Source organism: Mytilus trossulus, chromosome 7 (assembly GCF_036588685.1).
Source record: "Mytilus trossulus isolate FHL-02 chromosome 7, PNRI_Mtr1.1.1.hap1, whole genome shotgun sequence".
Lineage (NCBI taxonomy): Eukaryota > Metazoa > Mollusca > Bivalvia > Mytilida > Mytilidae > Mytilus > Mytilus trossulus.
In genome coordinates, this window is record NC_086379.1 from 29,474,923 (window position 1) to 29,491,543 (window position 16,621).

The 16,621-nt window shown below is 31.6% G+C and overlaps 2 protein-coding genes across 2 annotated transcripts in view; one reads left to right on the forward strand and one right to left on the reverse strand.

Annotated features, from left to right (window-relative positions):
- Positions 1-228, reverse strand: part of LOC134724905 (sushi, von Willebrand factor type A, EGF and pentraxin domain-containing protein 1-like) — a 33,307-nt gene extending 33,079 nt beyond the window's left edge. The window contains exon 1 of the mRNA XM_063588254.1: positions 151-228. Coding sequence (XP_063444324.1) covers positions 151-162 — 12 coding nt within the window. The 5' untranslated portion in view covers positions 163-228. The remainder of the gene's footprint in view (positions 1-150) is intronic.
- Positions 181-16,621, forward strand: part of LOC134724906 (sushi, von Willebrand factor type A, EGF and pentraxin domain-containing protein 1-like) — a 16,614-nt gene continuing 173 nt past the window's right edge. Inside the window, exons 1-7 of the mRNA XM_063588255.1 lie at positions 181-303; positions 7,789-8,122; positions 9,063-9,239; positions 9,697-9,810; positions 11,357-11,602; positions 14,107-14,304; positions 16,538-16,621. The exon at positions 16,538-16,621 is cut by the window's right edge and continues 173 nt beyond it. Of these exons, the coding sequence (XP_063444325.1) occupies positions 250-303; positions 7,789-8,122; positions 9,063-9,239; positions 9,697-9,810; positions 11,357-11,602; positions 14,107-14,304; positions 16,538-16,621 (1,207 nt within the window). The 5' untranslated portion in view covers positions 181-249. The remainder of the gene's footprint in view (positions 304-7,788; positions 8,123-9,062; positions 9,240-9,696; positions 9,811-11,356; positions 11,603-14,106; positions 14,305-16,537) is intronic.

Sequence of the window (16,621 nt, forward strand, 5' to 3'; positions counted from 1 at the left end):
GAACTGCGTACAAACTTACAAAAAGTAAATGATCCTTTCTATATAAAACATCACTTTACACTTTTAAAATAAAAAAAAACACACTATAATTATGAATTGCTACTAGTGATAAGTCTGAAAAGATGAATAATATTTTTAAATTCAACTTACCCTTTCAAACATATTGACCAATTTCCCAAATGAGGACGTCGTCTTATGCAGGAAGTCATATGATGCAGGATGCAAATACATAAGTAGATAGAATAATATATGCATATTTTCCACATGCACCATTGGTGTGTGTGTATTCATCAACGGAAAATGGTAAGTTACCATTTAATTGATTATATTTAAAAACAAAGCCAAATGTGTATTGGATATATATCTTTATATGAAAATTTGGAAATTCAAAGTAGCATAAAATGAACTAAAAATGTATAAATTGTAAGTCTTGTTGAATGTTTTCATAGCGCAAAACAAAATCATGCATGCTTTTTTTTTCTATATTTCGGGTTTTCTTTTTGTAAGCGTTTTGATATTTTGGGTTGAACGAGGAAGGATGAACATCTGTTATATTTACAGTTTCATGTATCTACTTTTATATTTTTGACAAGTTATTTTCCTTAACATGTAACAAACTATTTAAATGCCTACTACTAAATCAATTGCGTCATTGGGGTTATCTCGGATTTAACATAAAAAACATGAAAAAGTCAGACGGATCTGAGGGTATGGATATATTGAAGTTCAATACATGTAGCAAATCGGTACAGTTTATCTCATTATGAAATATAAATGACACGAGTCCATATAATTCCTGTGCATGTAACCATAAATAACTGTCAACGGCGCTGCAGGTAGAGAATTTTAGGAAATATATTTCATTATCTGAATTTGATCTGCATATAGATTTTAACGGAGTCAGAATAATAATATCTTGAGGTCATTCATAAAAATGCATATTCCACAAGCTTCATTATTTGGACCTAATTAAAAGATAAAGATACATGTTTATAAAGATAACCATTTTTTTTTAATGTTCTGGTAATTTATATGTTCCATTTATTGATTTCATTGATTTCCCCCTTACAAGTAGTTCAATTTTCTTTAACAATACGGAACAGGTTCGTTTTAGGCAAATAAAGGCATTGAATGTTAACTACCTCACGAAACTCTTAAAGGTAACAATTTATTTTTATAATTTCATTCGTTTAAACGGGCAGTGCATTAGAGTGAAATTAATTTCTCCAGGTTGTTTCATCATATGCAGCGTAGAGGGCGTAATGTTTTCCCGCTTCAAAATTATTTTCGCGGTATTTTATTGCCTATGTAATCATTCAGAACGACATCGTCAATCTGATCAGTCGAATTTTCTTGGTTAATTATAATTCTGATTAAAGTTTATTAAGCTTTTTATTTGGAGAGTTTTTTGTTTGATACTGATGTTTGATTTATATGTATTATAATTATATGTGTAGATATATATGTATTAATTGTGTTTATTTCTTAAATATACAGCATCGGTATTGTCGTGCGACTATCCACTTTACCAAGTCTCTGGTATTTATTATAGCCTTTTATGGCGTTTATATTCAGAATGTATACATATACTTGGATATTTGGTACAAGTATTGGTTATACTTGTTTATTTGGTGCATATATTGGTTTTATGTCTACATTGATGGGTGGTTTATACCAAGAGAACTAAAATATCGAATTAAATAAATTCTAGGTTACCAACCTCTTCATATAATTACATTTAGTAGACACCCAAAATATAACATATTGGATATTTTGACTTGATGAAGTTTTTTTTAGACAAACATATTTTAATTTATGTTACATAAAAGCTTAAGGTAAAGCCACATAATACGATTTAACCTTTTCAGTAACAAAATGGTTCACAAGTTTATATTGAATATATAGACATGAATACATTTTTGATACAGGATATCAACTAACGTGAGGTATGATATAAACAGCAATTAAACATTAGCGACTCCAACAAAAACAATTCATAACTTTGGACCAATTACTTCGTATTTTACTTCGGTGTAGGAAATGCTAACCCTTCCGGAGCACCAGATTTCACTCCCGGTTTTTAGTGGAACTCGTGTTCTTTCTTATTTATTATTTATAACTGTTGTTGGTTTGGTGAGTCTTTGTTAACTCCTTGGTTTTGATTGTTATTGTCTTACAATTGATGTGTAAATATTTTCCTGAATCTAGTTCCGTGTTTAATGCCACTTACGAAGGAGGAAAACAACACAAGTGTCCTTACAAACAGCGTTATATAGACGGTTCGCCTTAATGATCCACGAAATCTTTGCCTAATTATTAACATGAAATTGACCAGCAATGAAACCCGTTACCCAAAGTAACTGTGGCACTGTTTATTCAGGCGCTTAGGCTGTGAATAATGAAAACTTTCAAGATCTATAGATAACATGCAAACTAAGACTTTTTCATCTTGCAATAAGATGAAACAATTAATTTTGGAACACTTATCATAAGTGTTCCCCTTTCCAACCTTAAGATAAATGGAAAGTGTTGGTCCTACTTTGGAGATAAAAGTATCTTGTCTTAAAGAGGGAATAAATTGTACTCTGTAAAATATCTCTCCTATTCAAACTTATATTCTCTTCAACTGACTTTATAAAGCTGCTTGATGTCTTAATCGACAACATATTCAAAACGTTAAGAGGACGTGTTTGTGAATTACAATTGACTTTCTTATTGTAAAAATCTGTCCTCTTGTGGTTTTTTTTTTCTTGTCTCTTTTTTCATATTAGTTTGATATCATTAGCAATATCTTTTTATTCTGCTGTATTGATCAAGTGATGATGTTATTTCCCTGAATAATCAAAAAATTGGCCAGTAGAGTAAACGTATGTATCACTTCGAACTTGTGATAAAGGATACTACAGACACAGTTAAGTCTGCCTCTTCTCTGGTATTACACGAGGAAATTGACAGGGTCGGTTGAAAACAAAACTGTCTTTTCCATTTAGCAACATTTCAGCAGCGTCTTCTTAGTAAGAATAAATACCCCAGTTGATATGATAATCTAGTGCGTGATTTTCATATTATGATTTCCTTGCTAAAGCTGCTTACAGTGAACCTATTTAGTGATGAAGATACAACCATTCCTTCGTAAATGTTATTCAGGTCGTGTTTCTTAATTCAAATACAATGCACAAGAATTGTACTAAGAAATCGAATAAAATCTGTACATTGATAATTTGATAAGTTTGTTATGGTATTGGCGTATTAAATTATTAGCCTTGTACCTTAGATAACTATTATGGACGATATCATGAGTTTGTTGACCGTAATGGGGTATCCGTTTCACAGCATACAACGAAAAGATTTTAACTTTACTACAATGAACGTATTACATGTAACAGGTGTATACTTATATGGTCAACACCATAGCTGTCACTTATGGAGCTGGATCTGAGTACCCTGGTGGAACCCGTGAGATTTACCCCACTTTTTGTAGGGTAAAAGTTGCTCAGTCATTACTTGTCTTTGTTTTGTTTTGTGTACAGTTGTTTGTCTCTTTGTCTTTCCTTTTTTGCCTTGTCTAATGAATGTCCTTTTGTATCTTGACTCTTTTGTAGTTTGTAGGCATGCATGACAAAAAGAAGAACCAACAATAATCCTGTGTAAATTGATTGTATTGTATGTATCCCTAGATTATTGCTTAATACTCAAGTTGGCTTTCTCATGTAAAGTTATGTACTTAAAATAAATATTAACAAAGAAATCTTCTGATTGATGTCGTAATTTGAGGTTGAATGATAAACGCAACACATGATACGTTATATTTTTGCACATCCTGTTTCAATTAACTATCCTAATTAGGCGAGCGACATTTTCAGAAAAGACTCTTAGTTAGTGACTTTAATGCACCCATCTAACGAACAGCTGATTTGTTTTTATATGTTATAGTATAATATCTGAACTTCCTTTTTTGGTCGGTCGTAAAAAAAATCGTAAGGTGCAATTTTTAAAAATTGAATTAAAATCGAGAAATAATTCAAAATTAACAAATGACCAACAGTGTTGAAGAGTGAGAAATTAACATGCAGCTTTATTTTCTGTTGTCACAATGCTAACATTATGTGCGTATAACATGTCAATGTATAAAAAGTACTTTTCAAAAATAAAAGAAGTATTTTTTGCGAGAACAAAAAGCTTTTTGTAACAATTTTGATTTTTTTTATAAAAATGGTGCCAATTTTTTTTAATTTTTTTCCATTTCTTAGATATTTTCGGCTTGAAACTAAAATTAATGGTGTCTGTATTATTAAAAAGTTCACTTCTTGTTAATAAATATCGTTATCACTGTATTATTCTGGATTGCATACATTTTTACACACACTCCCCCTTTTCAATCAAATTTCCGAAATCGCTTTATCGGTTGATTTTCCTCAAGTTAACGGATCTAAACGCTTCGAAAAAGAGTATGTATAACCATGAAGTCATTTTTTTTGGGTACAATATTATGCAAACTATAAAAAAGAATTAAAAGGACCATAGAAGCTGAGATAACAACGGTTTTTTTTTTCTTGGTAGAAAACCAACAGCTTATTGTTCTTAGTCAATTTGCACTTACAAAAAGCAGAGGTTATAAATAACTATTGAAAAGTACTTCTTTTTCAATTGGATCAATGCACATTTTAGTTTGCAACTAAAAGTACGCAAAAATGTGTCAAATCTGATATTTTCCACATAAAATTTAACGTGAGATATGTCCACCTTTTAAATTTCCTACCGTTTTAACCATCGCATACGGTAGACTTATTGATGGTGCAAATTTGGTCAGTATCTTATGATTTTTGCTTTCGTTTGTAGTTTTGAGCATTAATCAAGCTTTTGAGTATCTTATTAAAATTGTGGTAGAACCCTTTTAGCTTATTATACAGTGTTGGCTATTGATTCTTGTTTAAGGCCATACGATAAGCTGTAGTTGTTTACCTCAAAGCATTTAGTCTCTGGTATACAGAGATCATAGCATCCTTTTCATCATACTAACCAAATGTACTGGGCTTATAATATGATATCATCAGACTTCTTATTATAAGTACGGATTAACAATTTAAGAGGAGTAATGTCAGAGAGTCAACGATGGCCTGACACTTCATTGTATTCTAGACATGGAACAACTGTGTACTGTTTACGAGTTCTATAACCAGTGAGAACTATGGTTGGCGATGCACCATGTTAATTGTGCATGCATAATTTCTTTTATTAAAATGTATCTTTACAAGCAGTTCATGCTCTTACAGGTTCTATAGCTCATCGTCTATCTTTGTTCGTAGGAAAACTCTCTGTTAACGCTATCGATATCATCAATAGATGGCGGGTCTATCACAAATTAAACAAAATTCATATTGACACGTAGACCAGTGATGCAAGAAAACTCTAAAGTGTCCGAAACCAAAAATGAGCATGTATAAGTCTAAGCAAGACGATTCAAGCAAGCAAAATAATATCAGACTTCCAACCAAAATGATTGCCATCGTGTCACGCCTCCCAACAAGTGCATCATCATTCAAACTATATGTTTTAAAAGCTAGCAAACAAAGACATGGCGTCATATCAAACAAATACGGCAGTATGTTTACCTAAGTATGAATACGGATGACAAAGGTGGTCTTAATACGTCATACTTTCTTCAGGATTTGATAAATTTGTTCTTGTGAAGGAAACATAAATGTATTAGGGAACTTGTACATGTACTGAAATCATTGTAAGCATCTTTTATACAGAATTATGTCAGTAACAGCGAAGTATCAGAAATTGTTTCAGTAAAGCAAAAGCTTCACAGACTCAGTTTTAAAATATAAATTTTGAGTGTCTGATATTGTTAAAAATCACAAAACAGAAAATTTCAATATTTGTTATAAATTAGATTTATTTCGTTTCTGTTAAAGAAAAAGATTATTCACAGAAACTCCTCCAGAATGACAAAAAATAAACTATTTATAGTTTAAGCCGAACTATATCCCACAAACTAATATTAGTTGATAAATATCTATATATATCTAAGTTTTGAATACTGGTACGACATCAATGCTTGTATTTTTAACTGCAAACGATGTTTTTTTATATAATGATTGTAGGTTTCACTATTGCTTGTCTTTAATTGCTCACAACATTCATAAATTTATTTTTGAAAATTCCTTTAAAAAATAGGCTTATTCATTTATGCCTACACATTTTCACAATTAAGGGTAGTGTCAAAATTTTAAGTATCGCACAGATTTTCAAGGCGTGGTGACATTAATTAACCCGAGAACAAATTCTGGTAACAAACCAAAATCAAGAGAAACACATCAACAATAAAAGGAAGACAACGGAACAAAAGACACACTGAACTTCTACAAAAACAAACGCCTACATATAAAAATACGTTAATTAAAGATCTTTATTTTGACATGTTGATTTTAATTTATATCCACGAAAATTGATAAGCACGAATAAAGTACTTTCACAATAAAAAAAAAGTTTTAGTAAGTTTTACTTTAATATTGCTGAAAATAAAACATTAAAGAACGAGTGATTTACCAGATGAATCAGTGATTTAAAAAGATTATCTAATGTGAATACGTATTAATATATTCTGGATAGTGATAACTATGTCAGTCTCAACTGTATAAAGGTGTGGATGAAGTTTTCAGAAGAGAACAAAATGGCCCTACAAAAATATAAAGTTATGAAACAAATGGGGAAAACGAAAATACACAAAGAGATTAATGGGGTATTTTAATATAAAGAATGATAAAGTAGATATAAAGAGTCAGTAATAAATTTCTTATAACAGAAATAATCGATTAACCGAATAACGAATTTGTGAATTTTCTGCCAGAAACAATATTGTTGAGTTCTGTACAGTAGCTATAGACTGATAGATCTTTGATAGAAAGTAATTGCAAAAACAAAATGCTTGTATGATTCATCCGTTTTGGGTTTCAAAAAATTGAAAAGCAACGTAAAATGTTAAACCCCCGGATAATTTCTTATTCACTAAGATCTTATATTGGACACATGTTTGTAAGATGTATAATCAATTACAATTTAAAAGAATAATGCATCACAAGAAGAAAGGGCTTCCTCGATGATGGATGATTTTCTTTAGATGTATAGTTTAGGGGCCAGCTGAAGGACGCCTCCGGGTGCGGGAATTTCTCGCTACATTGAAGACCTGATGGTGACCTTCTGCTGGTTTTTTTTTCTACGGTCGGGTTGTTGTCTCTTTGACACATTCCCCATTTCCATTCTCAATTTTATTTGATATTTGAAACAATAGTAAAACGCTGGTACAAGTAACGGAAGCAATTTTATAAAGTATGTATGAAATCATGTACTCCATAAAGGTTGTTATCATTAAGGCTTGTTCGTTTAATGCAGTTCTCTTGTTGTAAGATTTTAGTTGTTTCTTGCAAAAAATAAAATCACAAAATTACTGAACTCCGAGGAAAATTCAAAACGGAGAGTCCCTCCAAAAAAAGTGACATAATCAAAAGCACAATCACATCAAACTAATGGATAATTACTATCATAATCATGACTTGGTAAAGGCGTTTTCTTATGTCGAAAATGGTGGTTTGAACACGGTTTTATAACTAGCTGAATCTCTGACTTGTATGACAGCTGCATCACACACCATTACATTGACATTGATACATTAATAATACAAATTAAACAGACGTCATCGGTTAAAATGTCAAAATTATCAGAAATAGGGTCAATATTGTCAGTTTGCATAAAAATATAAAGAAACTGAACATTTTCTTGCAGGGGTTCATTCCACTGTTCTTTGCTACGTGTTTTACGTTATTTGGTTATATAGAAAGTTGGAGGTCCTCACAGTGGGATCAATGTGGCTGTAGTTGGAATGAATGGCAAGCCTGGGAAACTTGCGATAGCGAATGTAATGGTAAAACTAGTCGTGATAGAAATGTAAAAATGTATACCCACGAGCCTGGGTGTGTCTTTAGCTACTACACATGCACTGACGATGAAAGTGGAAAAGACTACTCGAGATGTAATTCATTTTGTTACAATGGAGGAACATCAGACAGCTACTCTTGTAGATGTGTGACAGGATTTTATGGAGATTGCTGCAGTCATCGTAAGAATTGTTTATTTTATTTTATGAAATTGATTTTTATTATTACAAGTGAAATGTATGTTATCCTCTTCTTTAAATTGTTAAACAGAATTGTAATGATTGATTGCATTTGTTGATCTTGCACTATCCAACACCGAATGTTGTGATTTAATAGAAGAGATACTTGCAGTATTTCATTCTATCCGTTATTCTAATATGTTGTTATTTAGTTGTTATGAGATATCTGGTAAATATTGAATTTTTTAACGTAAATCGTAAGTAACTATTCCCTCAAAATTATTCAATTGTCTTTAAAAAAAGAACCCACAAGGAATGTTCCATGATTGATTTTGTCATTTGTAAATGGACTTTCTTTTGATATTTTCCTTTGAGTTTAGTATTTTTGTTATTTTCCTTCTTTCCATGAAATGGCATGATTATGTCTCGAGACTAACAATGAAGGCCAATTGAAAAATAAACTCTACGACAAAACAGATGATATCAATTTTCAAACCGTTACCTAAGATATGAGGCAGATTAAACTAAATCTATTTCATTTTTTATCATAAGTCCGAGTGGAAAGTAATTTTGTACTTGTTACTTTATGTTTCACTTTGTTATAATTTTACAAAAACAAAATTGTTTGGTTTCTTTTTTATATATAGAAAAAAAGAAGATGTGGTATGATTGAAATGAAACAAATTAGAACAAGAGACCAAATGATACTAAATTTAACAGCTATAGGTCACTGTACGACCTTCAACAATGAGCAACACCATACCGCATAGTCAGCTATACTTCATTTAAGCATTTGTGTTCATGGTATGTTCGAGTATGATTGCTACAATCAACAGATTAAACTTGGATTACCATTATCTGTGTAGATGTTCAAGGATAACACATATTAAAAGTTAAAAACGTTTTCAAAAATTAAGTCAATATAAATTGGTGTTTATTGTAGAGGTGAACTGTGGAAATCCTGGATCCATATCGCATGGCAGCTTACATGGTAGTACCTTCACGTATGGAAGATCGGTAAGATATACATGTGATAGTGGGTACCTGTTGGTGGGCGGATCACCAAGTAGAAGTTGCCAACTGATTGCACTATGGAGTGGAAGAAAACCACGGTGCGCATGTAAGTAAAGTTAATGCAACTTAAGATTTAAATAGATTGTATTTCAAGATCTAAATTGCATCGATTCAAATAAAGGAGAAACGATATCAAGGGTTAGTGAGTCAGTGTAAAATTGATTTTTTTCTTCTTTCTAACAATGCATAATTATCTTTTTGTCATCTTATTATATACTTATAATTAGCATTGTGTTTCAGTCTAAATAGCAAATGTAAAATAAACTATAGTTCAACTAATGGCGTTCCATTTAAATTAAACGATACGGAAGATCATTTTAAGTAAACAAAAACCAGACAGGTACCGCGATCCTTAGTATAAAGAAAACAAGGGAATCATTATATGAAAGTGCAATTACTCATGGAACAATGTCTGCTTACTTTCTTCGAATATGTTTGGGAAAACCAGATACTTTCTCAATAACAATAAAATTCCTTGTGAGGTTGTTTTTTTTATTTTACAGATTATAGGTCATGTGGTAGTGGTCCATGTAAGAATGGAGCAAGTTGTACAAATATACCGGATTATTATAAATGTACATGTACTCATGGTTGGTCAGGCAAAAACTGTGATGTAGGTAAGAACCTATAAAAAACTAGATAATCTGATTTCTCTGGTTAGATATAACTCGATACCGTAACGATGTTCGTAAAAACCTTTAATAACAGACAGTAGAAATAACTCATAAATGTAATGCATATTACTATTTACCAAAATATTATTAAACAGTACAACAGAACATTCATCTAAAAATGCGCTTAATATCCATGCTTCTATTTTGATTGTTTACTATTTCAACAATCGGTGAACAACGCTTTTAAAACACGACTGTTAATAAACTGCCATAATTATTTTGAATTCGTAACAGATTTTTTTTACGATTATACAATATGGATGCGTAAAAAAGGACAAAATCGTGCACAGAAGTCAAGTTAATGATATATGTATATACATTCATTGGTTCAAGAATTGGATAAACATTATTTTCAGCAGTCATTCGTTTCATATGACTTAAACTTGGACTCATTTAGAAAGAGAAAAAATCATGTTGTGCAGTGATTTTTTAGATACTAGAAATTCTTACTTTTTGCCTATATACTTTTGATTTTGTATGGATTTTTTCAAGCATCTTTATACTGAAATATTGCATTTGTTTGGCAATATTTCAATAAGATTTTGGTATATGAATTATATATACCGTTATTTCACTTTTGAAACTCATACTCTTTAACCTAGTACTTTTTTAATATTTGAAATATCTCTCCGTATACTGTTTTGTTTTCTTTTTTGTGTTCGACCTAAATGATATGTGGCAAAAACTCGTATATGTTTTGTACACCATAAGTAGTACTAGTGTCTTTAAGTTACTAGTTGTGATCCCTGATCCGAAGACAGGAAACTTACAATAATGTCAAATGTCATATATTCTTATTAAATTGTAAAGTCTTTGGAAACTGTAAAAGTGTGCAGCGTATTTTCATCGTAAAATTATCAATTTGAGCAACACAAATCAAAGGTTCAAATGCTGTTGTTACTCTAAAGAGAAGTTTTCCATTTCATTTATTTGAAATATGCTATTTCACAGGAATATTTCTCAGCCATGCAAACTAAAGACATGGTTCTTGCAATGAATATACTGTTAAATTATTTCATTATCCAGTTTTTCTTCATAAGGTTCGAAGACAAATGATCTGAATAGAAAAATTAATACAAAATTATCTCATAAATACCGAGAGTCGCAATTTTGAAACCATATTTCAAGCATCAGTTCCTAAAACTTATTTGCTCATATAATTAATGTGAATTATTCTATATGAAATTGCAGGTGATTGTTTTATGTGACTGATTATGTCCCTTATTTCAAGAAAAAAAGTATAAACTGTTTTGATGTGTGAAGCGCAATTTAAATGTGACACCGTTTTTATACCAAGGTTGCAGTTTTGTAAATCATTTTTGTGTGCATACAAATATGTCTGAATAAAATTGACTTAAATCTCTTTGATCAAATATGACGTACAAAGACCTTCAGTTGTTCTCCGAACAATTAAATTTCATTCTTATTTTATGTGTTAGTACAGTTTTCGACATTGTCATTTGTATCATTCGACAAATCTTTCTTTTAGATATACTGCCACCAATAATGACAAATTGTTCTAGCGACAAATACATCAAAACATCAGCACTTGAAAATCTAGTAAAATGGCAGATACCTTCATTCACTGATTCACATAATTTTGCGATCAAGGTTACATCAAACTACCCTTTAAATGAGTTCACTTTTCCATGGGGAGATTTTAAGGTTACCTATACAGCTACAAAACCAAAGAACGGTTTAAGTACAAACTGTTTGTTCAGCATCAGTTTAAGGCGTAAGTATGGTTTATCATCTTTGGTATTTTTTTTATTACTTCTTATTTAAGTTATAAATTATCAATGAATGCGTTTTCAGATGGAGTAGTGGTGAGTTTAGAATTAACAGACACATAGGTGTTTTCTGTTTTGAGATGACAAACTGGATAGTTGTTATTCGCCCACATTCTAAGCTGCATCAAATCATATGTATTTACTGTTGAACCATGTTTTGTTTAATATGCACGTAAAGGAAAACACCTTATTTATTAATTTGTCGATGAGACTTTTTATTTGTTATAGATAATAAACACAAACTTTGATAGATTTCCTGAACGTTCTAAGTAATATACATGTTTTTTTTAATCTAACTACTTTCAATAACTGTATAGGATGTGTTGACGAGTAGGCCACTCTTATTATTGACTCGGGAACTTTTAATATTGAATACCATGCCTTCAAGTATACGTATGTGAATGATGAGTTGTATTTGCTCTCTCTGAATGCCATGCATAATCTTTTTAAAGAAACATCTGTTATTTTAAAGAATCAAAGAAAAATAATTTACGACATAATTCAACTTGTTTTTGTTGTTGAATTTGCATCTTATCATAAACTTAAAAGTGTTCATATTTGTTTCATATATATCGTGTCCTTGATATTTTTTCTAAAAGTGTATGACCAAACGTCGTGAACATTTCTGAGCTTTTTTTTGTTCGGAAAGTTAAGAAGAAAAAACAAATCGAAGTAAGTAGATAAGTATTTATCAATGCATCATCATTTTCATGCATTTTTAAGGTTTTAATAATAGTCCATTTATCCAACACAACGTTCTCTAGCAAATGATATAATTATAAACATTACCTATTTGAATTTTTAATTCTATCCTTGCTCACAACTTGGTAAAATGTAAAACCTTCCATGTGATAGTAGTTTTAAGGACGATAAGCTATGAAAGCGAATTCTTGGTGTATCCTTTTTTGTACAATTGGAAGGTAGTTATCCGATTTGGAAAAAGTTGCATTGAGAATTGTGGGTGCTTCGTTCACATCTTAGATAATAATTCACTATATTTTGTTAAAGTTCTTATAAAATTTGGACTGTGACGGACCAGTGGAATGTCATATTAAATACATATGAAAAGCAACACTGAATTCTAATTGATACCTTACTAATTAAATCGAGAAAGGAAATGGGGAATGTGTCAAAACAACAACAACCCAACCATAGAACAGACACAGCCGAAGGTCACCAATCCGTCTTCAAATGAAGCGAGAAATTCCCGCACCCGTAGGCGTCCTTCAGCTAGCCCGTTTAAAATATGTATACTAGTACAGTGTTTATGGACGTCATACTAAACTCCGAATTATACACTAGAATCAAAATAAAAAATCATACAGACTTACAAAGGCCAGAGGCCCCTGACTTTGGACAGGTGCAGTATTACAGTGGGGTTAAACATGTTTATGAGATCTCAACCCTCCCTTTATACCTCTAGCCAATGTAGAAAATTATACACATAACAATACGCACGCTAAAATTCAGTTCAAGAGAAGTCCGAGTCCTATGTCAGAAGATGTAACAAAAGAAAATAAACAAAATGACAATAATACATAAATAACAACATACTACTAGCAGTTAACTGACATGCCAGCTCCAGACCTCAATTAAACTGATTGAAAGATTATGTCTTCATCATATGATAATCAGGCACAATCCCTCCTATAAGTGGTTTACTATCGTAGTATCATAAAATATATGAGAGGAACATAACCCGTGTCATGCCAAGAACTGTAATTGTTTAAATGAATGTGTTTAGTTCCGATGCAAAGAACATATAATTGAATCAACATTAAAGCCAAATATGCAATCTTAAATGACCTGACTACAGTATCGTCACTAAATCCCTTCTTAATAAGTCTGTTTAAAGGTTTTTTAAGCTTTTGAGGTGAATACTGATATTTTTGCGCTTTGTAAAGAATATTACCATAACCTGTGGATGTAAATTTCTGAACGTATAAGATGTCTGCATGTTAAGTTGTATTTACGAATTATTTCCTTACATGTACACCGATGATGAAATTTTCTAAATGTTTTGGTGTGCTATGTTTTGAGATTTTTTCATTTCTGAAAACGCTAAAGTAAATTTACTATACATAGGATATGCAGATGATTATTGGAAGACTTGTGGTATATTTCTGTACCAAAGCAGGAATCTAATAGTTGTTATTACATAGTTTTTATGTACGTTGGCGTTTGTTTTTGTAGGAGTTCAGTGTTTCTGTTGTTCCGTTTCCTCTCTTTTAGTTGATTTGTTTCGGTTTGTGAACCGGGTTTGTTTGAGTAAGTACTATTGAATAGCTGTGTACTACTATTGCCTTTATCTAAAAAAAACATCAATCTTACAGATGTATAGTTATTTCTCTGAATATTGTTTAATCACTTGATTATAACAAATAATTCAGTGTTAAGATTCAGTTTTCTCTTTACGATCAAATATAATTTATTCAATTTTATATTTTAGCAAACCCATGTTCTACAATCAATGTTCCAGTTAACGGGGCTTTAATATGCAACAACTGGAGAACTGATTATGGCCAGTTTTGTACATTTTTGTGTAGAGAGTCTTACACAGTTCCACGTGGTGTTATGATGGATCACTTTTATGTTTGTGGAGCTTCTGGAACGTGGATGCCCTCAAATACAATACCTAATTGTTCAGGTAAAATATTACAATGAGACGATTTATTATGATCATTAGATCTATGTTTGTTTAATACCTTTGCTAAGTTAGTTGATTGCATTAAAAAAAATCATGTATGTTTGTATGTTTATGTTGAACTATAAAGAAAACTAAAAACTAATATAAAAGGGTTAAACCATAGGAATACGCATTGCTTACGGAGATTCCTCTTTCACTGACATATATCAAGGTACATGTTTATCTATAAAAGGGGGACGAAAGATACCAAAGGGACAGTCAAAGTCGTAAATCTAAAAAGTAACTGACAACGCCATGGCTAAAAATGAAAAAGACAAACAAAAAAACAATAGCACACATGACACAACATAGAAAACTAAAGAATAAACAACATAAACCATACCAAAAACTAGGAGTGATTACAGGTGCTCCGGAAGGGTAAGCAGATCCTGCTCCATATGTGGCACCCGTCGTGTTGCATATGTGATGACAAATCCGGTAAATAGTCTAATTCGGTAGGTCACATTCATGAAAGGGGAGGGGATTGTAGTTATGACGTAAGGAACATATCCAATATCATTTGTGAAATACATAAATGTATATAAAGATTGTGAAATATATCTAAATAATAAATCAATTCTTCACTATTCTATACATGCTATACTCAGGGATCTCCATGGCCTGTTTAACGATTGCGCCCCGATTATTCACATCATTTACTTGTATTTGTTTTTTTACTATGTCTTATTCGAAAAATATCAATAGTATGACTATGCCATAGGTCAATCACTTATGTATTGTAAAATGTATGTATGTATATATGCACTGTATTTTGAACACCAAAAAGATCCAAAAATTTTTTTTAAAAAAATGGCGCCCCGCCATCGTTCAAATGTCTTGCGCCATCGTCAAATGACTTGCGCCATCGTTCAATTGTCTTCCGCCATCGTTCAAAACTATGGTTGTTTTATAGCATGACGCCATTTTTGAAGCAAAGTCAAACACGTGCGTTTATTTTGACTTACGCAATCAGCATCCCCCTTTTTAAGAAGTACATATTAACACGTAAAACAGTAATTATTATTTCAACGCAAATAACTCGAGTACTGCTGTATTGTAACGATAATATATAATTACTTTAAAAGTTAAAAGTATAAACTTTTAATATTTCCTGTAAAGAAATATCATATCGTAATTCCGAATTCATTTCGCAGTTTACAATGAAATTGATACATCCGCGTATCCGGTTATAGTTTTTCAGACTCGAAAGATGTATGTTGCATAGCATCGATTTGCTAAATAAAGTCATTAAAAAACTTTTCATTTGACAGTGTTTGCTTTACAAATCTTTTTTAACCTTTTACATAACCCGTACGACTCGTTTTGTCGTTGCTGCAAATTAGCCATACCGGTAATGGTTTCACGAATTCGGATTTTGACAGTGTCCGTGAAAAATAAGCTCCACGTGATTTTTAACCCCCATTACAATTACCAAAAATAGCAAGAGAACTACATGGTGACCTTCGTGATAGCTATTGGTCATTCTCGACTTAGGGATAGGGAGGGGGCATGAGGGCTTGTCCTTTGAAGAGTTACAAACGGCAATTATTGAAAATATATATATATATATATATAGTATTGATAATGAAAATTTAAATACATATACTTTAAATAAGCAAAGAATTTGCATGTGCACCTATTCTTATGTGGAGGAATGAAATACCTTTCGATCGCGCTACACTGTACGGCGTAGATACAGTTTATCATTGTGAAAGTTCCTTCATGGTTCAATTTTCATCCATGGAGATCCCTGTATACTTATGCGTTTCAATATATCGTATTTAAGATAAATCTTCATATAGACATGTTGGCCTTTGTTAGTCTTTTATTAATTTTAATTTTAGTTTCTTGTGTACAATTTGGAGTTTAGTATGGCGTTCATTATCACTGAACTAGTATATTTATTTGTTGAGGAGCCAGCTGAAGAACACCTAAGGGTGCGGGAATTTCTCGTTACGGTGAAGACCTGCTGGTGACCTTCTGCTGTTGTATGTTCTACGGTCGGGTTGTTGTCTCTTTGACACATTCCCAATTTCTTTTCTCAATTTTATGTTTTATTGTTGATACTTGTATATCTGTATGAATATGTTGTTAAGCGCTTAGGATAATTTGTGATATTATATAATGCACTGTTATAAATACTGTATAATAATAATAATAATAATAATTGTATCTTTTTCATGTTTTATTTCAGTGACTGCTACAAGTTTGCATGCAGCTGGGGGATATTCTATTGATCCAACGTACTCAAATTGTACGGCTGATAGAAGAGAAATGC